Raw genomic sequence first — 11,154 nt, 5'->3', positions numbered from 1 at the left:
GGTGCTCAGTAAATGTGTGCCGTCTAGCTGAGAGTTTGCAAGACAGAATGAAGACAGGAGGGGAGAAATGGAAGGTGGAAGGGAGGGTGGGGAGAGAACACGGAGGAAAGGAAGAAGAAAGATGAGAAATCTGCGGGACCACAGTGTCTGCTCAAACCTCAGACTATTGTTCTGTCTGCAAGAGCGGACTGCTGGACCCTCCAGGATCGAGAATATTTCTGTAGCTGCCTGGGCATCTGTCCCCACAGTGGCACCCATGTCCTTTAAAACCAAATGGGGACTTCAACGATGTGTTATTCCTTCTATTCTTTGGGAAGGTCACACCTACCACAAAAAGGGGAGAAGGAACACTGTTATCCTTTGACATTTCACCCCATAACGTTTTTTCTTGATTAATTAAGGCCATTTCTACTCACAGAAGACTGAAAGAAAATGTAGCTGTTGTGTATGGGGACCCATTTTAAACTTTGCCTTAGACTTTTCCTCATGTTAAACCACAGGCTCCTATTTTATACTGAAGTAAATATCTTGCTGCTTTTACGGATGACAGGAGAGAATGCATTAAATGCAAATTACCTTGACAAACCCTGGTTGTGTGGCTTAGGCACACATATAGTGCTAACTACAGAAATTGGACAGAAGGTTGTCTTAGATTCTGTTTAGTGGCCATTATTTTTTTTGCAGGTAGTCTTGTTCATTCTTTCATCTGAATACTCGACCCACTTCATCTCCTCCAACCTTCTTACCTCCACCACATTCCATTAAGTTCCTTCTTTCTGGGCTTCCCTGGTGGCGCAATGGTTGAGAGTCCACCTGCCGATGCAGGGGACACGGATTTGTGCCCCGGTCCGGGAAGATCCCACATGCCGCGGAGCGGCTGGGTCCGTGAGCCATGGCCGCTGAGCCTGCGCGTCCGGAGCCTGTGCTCCGCAACGGGAGAGGCCACAGCAGTGAGAGGCCCGTGGACCGCAAAAAAAAAAAAAAAAAAAAAAAAAAAAAAAAATTCCTTCTTTCTTAGGAAGGAATAATATTTAATGTATTAGCTTGCCAATGACCAAACAATAATGTTCTATTTTTGAAATTTTAGGCAGTAGCCAGCTAGGCAGAGTTTTTCTATTCATCCTCTAAGTATCTGAATTCATAAAGCTAGATCACATGATGGTTACCCTTTGGCCTATTTACAAAGCAAGCCCTGCGTACCAGACATGGCCTTAAGCTAGTCTCAGTTCTGGTTACTGTGTTTTTCTACCAACAGTAAGATATCCCATAAAAGAACTTTATATGAAAAAGTTTGATTTACTTAGTCTGACATTACGTGCTTTACGTCACTTCTGGTACAAAAAAATTCAAAATTTTTAAAGTTTTAAATATTAAACATATTTAGCCTACTGGAAATTAGCAACCTACTTTTTTCTTTTAATTTTATTTATTTATTTATGGTTGTGTTGGGTCTTCGTTTCTGTGCGAGGGCTTTCTCTAGTTGCGGGGAGTGGGGGCCATTCTTCATCACGGTGCGCGGGCCCGTCACTGTCGTGGCCTCTCTTGTTGCGGAGCACAGGCTCCAGACGCGCAGGCTCAGCAGTTGTGGCTCACGGGCCTAGTTGCTCCGCGGCCTGTGAGATCTTCCCAGTCCAGTGCTCGAACCCGTGTCCGCTGCATTGGCAGGCAGATTCTCAACCAGTGCGCCACCAGGGAAGCCCAGCCTACTTTTAAAAAACTTTAAAAGCATAATTGGAGATACTCTAAAACTACATATTTCAGAATTCTTTAACTAATACTTATAATGAAATTACTATAGGCAGTTCACTGTGCTAAACTGTATCGGGGTTACAAAGGAAAATGAAAATTTTTCAGTTAAATCCCATTAGACAGTCTAACGGACATGAATTTTAAAACGATGATTTAAAGAGGATTTTAGAAAAGTTAATATCTTATTCTAGCTTCTTCTTTGTACTTGGGTCAACTTTAAATCAATCTTATGTTCATTGTAATGAAGTAAGGCAAAGATTTAATGTCAAGTCATCACATCAGAATAAGTACTAAAAGCTGCTATGACCCGGAGACTAAGCATTCTGTAACAGTTCCAAGCAAAAGTGTTTTTCTGTAGATATGGAATATGAGCCACAAAACACAACCCGAGCTCTCTTCCTCTGAGAGCTCTCTGCTCACTCCTCCTACCCGTCTTACTCTTGTAAGCAGAGTGCTCACAAGTATAATTTATAAATTAAAGCTGAACGGATCCACATCACATGAAAAATAATATTCATATTAGAGATGCAGGCATATCTTACTTAAAGGAAACCCTCTTAACTGTTAAATAAACTCATCTGTAAATAATACAGAAAATAAGCTAACAGTCCTAAAAATATCACTAACATTGACGGTAAATACAACACTTAATTGTAAGCAATATATAGGTCAAACATTACGACAAGTAAAGCTGTAAACTATATGTAAAAAAAAACCTATGTCCCATGGCTATCAGAATTGATGCTGTATTAGCTATGTAAAGAAAAGTTAAAAAGAAAAGATTTGTTTAAAGCCGTACCTACAATCTTTTTCTCCTGAGATGTGAACTTGAGCTTTCTTGTTCACCAGTGTATTTCAAGTCTGTAGCAGCATGTCTGGCTGAAGGGTAAATGATGGATGAAAAGTTAAAATTGTTTAAAGGCTGCACACGGACTTCCTGCAGAGCTCATATGTACAACCACATCTCAATTATGCAAAGGACAGACTGCAGGAAATCTTTGTTAATTGTAAAAATGGACGATTTTAATAAAGAAAAAAAGAAAATTTCTCCAGCTCATTAACAATCACAAAAAGTGACAGAAAAAAACAGGCAACCCCAAGAGTAGGCCTAGTTACCATATTTGCTCATTTCTCCAAGTGCACTGCCCATATACGGCTCCTGGCTAGGGGAATGAAAGTGTCATAGTTTACTCCAAATCCTGTGCTTTTATAATTTGGAGACTATGGAGTTGTAAAGAACAGAGTATTTCATTCGAGCACTAAATGGTCTGTAAAAAGTAACACTATCCTTGCAAATCCAGTGTGTCATCTGAGCGATAGGGTTTATGACTCTAGAAAGATTAACCAATGACTTCAAGCACTGAAGACAGCCTCATCTGCCCTGGGAAACCCTGTACAGGGAGCCTGTGATGTAGATGCAGAGAGTTTGGGGCAAAATTTCCTCCACTTTTCCTTGTTTATAGAGTGTGTTCTCGCTACTGCTCACAATCCCACTTAAGGGCATCAAGCTATTATTAAAGAAGTCTATATATATATATATATTTTTTTTTTTTGATGGAGAACTGATGGACTTAATAATAAAGAGATTGGGAAGAAATGATTAAGATGGTTAGATCAGAATTGAAACTGGGAATTAAATTTAAAAAACGAAAAGAAAACAGTGAGAGATAAGATAACAGAAAGTTGAAGATCTAAATAATCCCAAAATCGAAGGTGAAAGTATAAAACACAAGCTACAGTAAAATGACAATTTGGAAATTTTAGAAAGAGGCTTAGAATCATCACAGTAAAAGGTTAAGAAACTTAAGATTGACCTTCGAGCTAAACCCTCAGAAAGAAAGCTTAAACTTTAGGTAACTGAATTTAGAATTAGCAAGAATAAAGGTAATATGGAAGGAAGTAGGAAGAGTCCAACATGTGAAGCCTCAGAGCAGCTGGACGAATCCAGCATGTTTAAATCCTGCTCCAGAGCTGACAGGATTGACGAGAGATACACAAAGCGCCCTCTAGTGGCGAATAGAAACACGTTCCTTGTTTACTATGGATCTCTCTCTCACCCCACTCTTTTATTTCCCCCATCTTTCCTTATTTTTGGTTAACAGAGTATCATTATATTTAGTAGGATTATTTAGAAGAGTCCATTTTTCCAGAAATATCTTAATAAGAGAAGACAACTTATAAAATAATTTCTCAAGGTGAGGTGAAGTTACTGTAATCAAATGTGGAAGAAAAAGTCTCATGAAGCAATAAAAAATAGAGAACTTTAAAGCTATTCACATAAAAACTAATCACATAGAAGACAAGAAACAGTTCATTTGAACTCTGAAATGTCATTAGTTTCAATGAGAACAGATTATTTTCAAGAGGAAATAAAAGAGCAAAACAGTATTTTACCTCTTTGGAAACATAAAACATAACAAGTAGACAGTCGTTAAAGATTTTTTTTTTTGAGGGCGTGATTGCCAAATTCACTCAGACTAATGTTCATTTGATTACGCATCATTCACTCAGCAAAAGTGGTTTGGTTAAAGTCAAATTTCAGTTGATTATGTCTGTAAGGTAGGAGAGAAAATCTGCATTTGTTATCAGATACTGTGCACCTGAAATGTGAGATCTTGCAAAGTGAGGACAAAAACTAATATTGACAACTCATTGTGCCAGGTGCTATACCTTCATTATCACATTTAATCCACAAGCAATTTTATTAGGTTAGAAATGGGAAACAGAAGCTTAGTAAATCCAAGTAATTTGGATCTAATTTATACACGTGTAGTTTGTAAAGTGATTGAAACTTAGGTCTGCTATGATTACTGCAGTACAACGCGCTGTCTGCTTAGCTTTTCTGAATACAAATACTCACTTGTAAAAGCAGTTTTAAACACTGAGAAATGTGAAAGCACTTTGCAAATTCCAAAGCATTGTATAAATATATGGAATTATTTTGGTTGTCAAGATTTAATGGGCTTATTTAAAAATATTAAGGGAGAAATTGGTTCAATTCAGGATTGCATTCTACATTTGTAGATGGTTATTCCCAATTTTAATTTTTTTCATTGCATCAATTCCACACCATTAGTCTGTGTCTATAGGTCTGAAACTTTCCAAAAATATAGTCTTGTCAACACTTCTCAGATACCTTATTCATGCCATGTAATTCATTTTAGTGTATTTTTTTAATTAAAAAAAGTAAATTCCCTTTTCTTTGTTCTCCGTAAATTGTACTAACTCTAGATTAATAAAAAATAGTGTTTGTTGGCAAAAAGAACAGCAAATAAGGAATAGACCAATGAACACACGTGGAAGGCCCGTGTCTTTTGGGCTATGCTTTGCAGCTAGCCATGAACACGTTGCAATCTTCAGAAAAATTGTTCCATAAACCTGGACATGCTCTGCGGGGAAAAGTGTGTGCCCCAAAGTTTGTTCCTTAGGGAACATTGCTCCACTACAACGTGGTAGAGTGGTCAATGAGTTCGGGAAATGTTTCATACTATATAGCTTGGACTTTCAAATGTACATTCATATATTTGAAACTCTGAAAAGTGCAACAGTAACCCTCTTTAACTTTGTATCAATTTTCCACCGCTATTCATATTTTCCATGGAACACACCTCTCGCCAGGGGGGTAGGGGATGCTGCCATAAGTCTATTCAATTGACCATTTTCTTCTCATAAACTACCAGTTTGACTATGCTGGATTTGGATACAACTGTCAATCAAGATCTTGTAAGGCTAAGATGACCAAACATAGATAAAACTATATAAACTATGTTTGTGGTCCAAATAATCTATGGAAAAGGGATGGTTCAGGATGGTGAATAAGCATTTCATAAAGCTAAATTTATTCAGTTTGAAGGACTGACACTTATTCTGAATCCTTCCATTTAAAAAATAAATAAATAAAGATAGGAGATTTTATTTGGCTCAGCTATGAGCTTTACCATGCGGCTATAATCTCCATCATGGCAGAGACAATATATGTTTTTACTCACAATCATAAGCTCAACATTCTAGTAAGAGCCTGGTTCCAAGCAGGCTTTCAAAAAAATTGTTAAATAAATACTAATTATCCTGTTTAGTGACCTACTTGACAAATATATATACAGTTGACAACACTATACTGGTCTGATAATTGTCTCTAAAACTCAAAACTCTTGGAATTTACTGGATTAGATGGAAGTCAATTTTGCTAAAAATATCTATTGCATCAGAGCTTCTCTTCTGTAGTGCTATCATTAGGAGGCAGCTATCCAAACAGACATTACGTTCCCAGCCCCTTTCACATTCCAGTGAAGCCACGTGACTAATTTTAATCAGCAAAGTGAAAGTGGTCATTTATGTCACTCTAGTTCAGGTCTTTCTCTGTTAGCTGGCTGAACGCATGGGACCCCTAGGCTCTAGGAATGATGGAACCGTAGGATCTTGGGTCTCTGAATCACCACAAAAAGGAAAGCCCAGGGAGATCTGCTCAGTGCTTTGTGACCACCTAGAGGAGTGGGATAGGGAGGGTGGGAGGGAGGGAGACGCAAGAGGGAGGAGATATGGGGATATATGTATATGTATAGCTGATTCATTTTGTTATAAAGCAGAAACTAACAAGCCATTGTAAAGCAATTATACTCCCATAAAGACGTTTAAAAAAAAAAAAAGGAAAGCCAATTAGCAAATGAACCACACACATCAAACTAGTAAATGAATATGAATAAACTTTATTCCGTTAAGCCATTGATATTTTGGAATTTGTTTCGGAAGCTAGTGTTATCTAATATTAAATATGGATTCACATAAATATATACCTTCACAGACATATACTAGAAGCATATGAACCAAAAAGTTAGAGTTGGTAGTCTCTAGGTAATAGGATTAACAGATTTGGGTTTTGTTTATTTTTTAAATGACCATATTTTCTAAATTTTCTTCAGTGAATAGGCATTACTACACATTAGATTTATAATCAGGGGAAAAAACATGAAATAAATGATACATATTTTTAATGATTTCCAGCTCCAAAACCTCTTCCTTTTTTGTTCTGGGATCCTTTCCAAATCGCTAAATTTTTCAAGCCCTTTGTTCTGGACCTCTAAACTGGGAATATATTCCATCCTTAGTCAGAACTGGCAAATTGCCAGTCATCCCTGCACTTACCCATGGGCATCTGAGGCATAATCACGTTCCAACTTCTCTCTTCGCCACTGTCTAGGGAAGGTCACCTGCCTGGATCACTTTACTATAGGTGGATTTTTCATTATTGCATTTGTAACTTTTTATTCTGAAATAATTTCAAATTTTAAAAAGTTGCAAGAATAGAATTAAAAAACTCCTATATCTTTCACCCACAGTCCTCAATTGGTATCATTTTACCATATTGAATTATTATTCTCTCCCTGTGGACAGATGATAGATAGATGATAGATAGAGCGATAGATAGATAGATAGGATTCTTCTTTGAACCATTTGAGAATAATTTGAACAACAAGTTGAAGGCATCTGGCAGTAGTCATCAAAATTCTCAAAAATATGCAATTATTAATATGTAATTCCACTTCTAGTAACTTATAAGGCAATACTTATAGAAATGAGAGTTTTAATTATAAGAACGTTAATCACAGCAATGTTTATCATACTGAAAAACTGGAAATGGCCTGTACGTCCAACAATAAGAGTTTAGTTGAGCAAATTGTATAGTGCAGTTATATCCTGCTTCCAAATGTCCTGCTATCTGCTATTCATCATTGGCCTCCGTAGCCGTTAAGATAAAGTCCGGAGCTCTTAATTCATCTGCCTCTGTTGACTGCATCACTCGAATCACTCTTTTCACCCTTGACCCTGCCTGAGACTACTCCAGAGGAAATGATCACCCAAGATACTTTCGACCTCACACAGCCTTGATGAAGTTTGGTTTTATCACACGGAGGCTCAAACCAGGGACCATTGTACATGGAGACTCTGTCCTCCCTTGAGTCTCAGGCACTCCTCCCTGACAGCCTAGGAAACAGGTACTGTGACCTGATCCAGGGCAGCAGTTAAAAGCCTGGGCTGTTCAGGAAGGTCTGCTCAACCAAAGAGCAAACTAACTTAGAATATAATCAGAATCCTACCAAATATTCAACAGATAACCTATCCCAATTTCAAAGAAAGAGTCAATGCCTCAAAATTATATATATTCATGAGAATTCCTACCAAAAGAATGTCAGCTTTATTCTTAGCAACATTAAGTAGAAAAATAGATTCCCCTGGCTCCAAAGATTTGAGTTTCCAAAAGCTGTGTATCCTTTTCTAGCCGGTATGTGCACCTTCCTTACTAAGAACAATGAAAACAAATATAATATTACACAATTTCCAAAGGAAATCATTTTACTTTGATATCTCAGATTCAGAAATTCTGAAGTAAAAATAAACATGAAATTTCAAATAGGGAGTGTTTGAGATGATCATATTTCTTACATAAATATTTAGAAGGAAAATCATAGAATCTGATATAACACTTATGAAATAAAAAGAATTAAAGTTAACAATAAAATATTCCTCAAAAACATTACAAGTATTTCATTAGATGGACAAATTCTGAGAATCAAGAAGGAAAAACTCCGAAACATAATATTTATTTAAAAGACAATACAGTTTGTGTTGAAGACATTGTTTGCTAGGGAGAGATGGCTTAAAAATGGAATGGAAATTGCAACATTCTTAATTGATTGGACTGGCAAATCAAGCGGTATTGAACCACTTGATTCTCTCAAGGAGTATGCAAGATACCACACAAAAATTTAATTTTATTTAGTTTATTAATATGATCCAAACAGACTTAGTTTAAGAAATGAGCAAAAGACACAAAACAAGATTTGGCTAATCTATACTATACCAAGAGAACCAAAAAAGGTGACAAGATTTTCAGTTGGTGACAATTTTACGATGGAAAGTTAGTTTATTATCTAATATAAAAATACATCTACAAGAGCAACTGTGACTCAGATTGAGCCAGTATGCAACACGTGTGACACCCACCATGGTCAGGGAGGGACCTCACACCCTCCTCAGCTGGTTCACACTATCTGGCCTTTGCCCTGGAGCCCCACAAAACACCCCTCACAGCACAGAGTTTGCAGCCAATTACATTTTCTCCTCAGCCTACAATCAGTTATGTACCATTTCTATGTTTCCCATAGCCTCTTTCTTTTTAGATAGTGACAGAGCTCAAGGAAAAAACTCACCTGGCCAGTGCTGAGCAGGGAAGGGGGAAAAAAAAGTACTTTGAGATGGATTCAGGGTAGTTTGGGACTCAGACTCAGAATGGGCACCATCAGAAAGCATTGAGGTCCGTGGGTAATGCACAGAAAAGGACAGAACCAGGTAACGCGGAAAGGTAGGAAGGACCACTGTTACATCTGGGAAGTCACACCAGAGAGCAATAAAGAGGAAGACAACTGGAAGGGAGAGTACTTCCTTTTACACCTTTAAGATGAAAACATTAAAAAAAAAAAAAGGAATATAGAAACCGAATCAACAATTTTAAAAAGTAAAATAACAAGGAGTATTTCAATAAAATGAAATACAGAAGGAGATAAAGAATTCTTTTACTTCCACTTGACTTTATCCATAGTTTTTAAGAGGTTATATTAAGTCAGGCCAGCTTTGCTCTATTTGGGGGTCGATACATTTTATCAGATGTTTCTGAGGAAAAGACGAGAACCCGACTGACATCTCTCAGGCAGCCTGGGAAGAGGGGGAGGGGAGGAAGGGAACATGTGAAAGGAAAGTCTCCAAGAGCTTCACCCTCACCCTTCACGCCCAAAGTGTCTTTAACCTGCACTTTCGGATCTCGGAAAACCATGGTGACGGAGCACAACAGGATTACATGTTTAGCGGTGCACATAACTACAAGCTCGCGGTGCTTAGTGTGCCGCCCAGAACCATGAAGCACAGGAGCAGCTCGAGAGACACACTTCCACGCAGAGAAGTGGAAGAAGCTCCACACATCAAAGGCTCCTCTTTATAGGGTCTTTCTATATCTGGAGGTAATGCTGTCATCCCTTGAATCTGCAAAGGAAAGAGCAGACATTGCCACTGAGTGTGTGATTTAAGAGCAGGACTGCGGCCAAGCTTGCTCAGCCTTTGCGCTTCTGCAGGGCTTAAAGGGGTGGCGGTATGGATGCTGAAGCTGTGCACCCTCCGGGTGTCGGAACCTTAAGGATTCCCAGCGAGGGGGCGAAGAGGGCCGGACACGCCCTTGGGAAAGAAGAGATAGAAAACACGCTCTGTCTTTTTTTGAAGCTCTCATCCCATTTTATTCCTTCTTCACCCCAACTTTAGTTTTAGAATAGATTGCCTTCTTCAAAGGAAGTGGAATCAGGAGTTTGGGGCCAATCTAAGTAATCACTGAATAAATTCGCAGACATATCAAAAGACAAGATTTGGCTAATCTATACTATACCAAGAGAACCAAAAAAGGTGACAAGAGCCGGACCACTGGGTTTACGGATATCTGTCTGTTCCTTTGATTGTACCTGTTGTGGATTCAGGTAAGATGTAACATCTGATTTCCCCGAAGATTAAAACAAAGTGGGGCTTACCGACCACTCTGCGTTGTCTGTCTTGGAACACCTCACGTTCACCGGCAGGTTAAGGACAATCTTATTGAAGGCAAGACCTTCCTTTTTAGTCCATTTAAACTTATTCATTGCATCCATGAAAGAAAGGTTTTTATACTGCTTGGGGCTTTTAATAATGAAAGGCCAGGTCCTGAATTTAAAATAAATAACCATAATTAGTCATATTCAGAACAAAAGCATTACATGTTTCCATCACTTTTCAACATTCTAAAATAGACTTCATACTTGTTCATTTTTACACACACAGATAACCTAATGCAAAGCACTGATGAACTCTTAAGCAGTTGCTAGAAGAAATACATATAAAATAAGGAGTCTTTTAAAAAAAAACAAAATTCCTCGGTTTAGTAACAGATGGGTATTACTTTTAAACAAATCGTTTTGGCTTAGAAAGCTTCCCCAGAGCCTCCTAATTCCTCACGTACTTGTTTTGGTTCTAGTTAACAATATAGCTGGTAAGCATTCAGTTCTGACGAGTATAATGCTAATGGTGTAATGAAGAAACGTACAGAATCTCAAAAGGTACTGAACAACGTTGGAAATTTCAATTCCATGATGTTGAAAAGCCTGACCGCTGCTGGCTGCCCTGTTTTAGCTTGCCTAAGTGACAAAAAGTTTTGAAAAATTTGAAATTGAACCAGTGTTTTTAATATTCCACTGAGAAAAAAATACCCTACAGATGATACCTTCTGCTTCTACTTGCTGCTCTAAAAAAAATATGTTAAATGTCCAAGAAAGAAGGACGAAATCACAGAAGAATGACATGACCAGCTTCAAGAGGTGCTCTTCAGGTGACGTC

The 11,154-nt window shown here is 38.0% G+C and overlaps 1 protein-coding gene across 1 annotated transcript in view; it reads right to left on the bottom strand.

The window, feature by feature from the left end:
* Positions 1 to 6,435: 6,435 nt before the first annotated feature.
* The window catches only part of MOXD1 (monooxygenase DBH like 1), an 85,219-nt gene continuing 80,500 nt past the window's right edge, over positions 6,436 to 11,154 (bottom strand). Inside the window, exons 11-12 of the mRNA XM_060167342.1 lie at positions 10,317 to 10,485; positions 6,436 to 9,783 (exon numbers count right to left, since the gene is read on the bottom strand). Of these exons, the coding sequence (XP_060023325.1) occupies positions 9,622 to 9,783; positions 10,317 to 10,485 (331 nt within the window). The 3' untranslated portion in view covers positions 6,436 to 9,621. The remainder of the gene's footprint in view (positions 9,784 to 10,316; positions 10,486 to 11,154) is intronic.

The sequence above is a fragment of the Lagenorhynchus albirostris genome, chromosome 12, assembly GCF_949774975.1.
Source record: "Lagenorhynchus albirostris chromosome 12, mLagAlb1.1, whole genome shotgun sequence".
In the NCBI taxonomy this organism is placed as follows: domain Eukaryota; kingdom Metazoa; phylum Chordata; class Mammalia; order Artiodactyla; family Delphinidae; genus Lagenorhynchus; species Lagenorhynchus albirostris.
The sequence above is the reverse complement of the archived record's forward strand: the minus strand, read 5'-3'. Positions and strand labels throughout refer to the sequence as shown.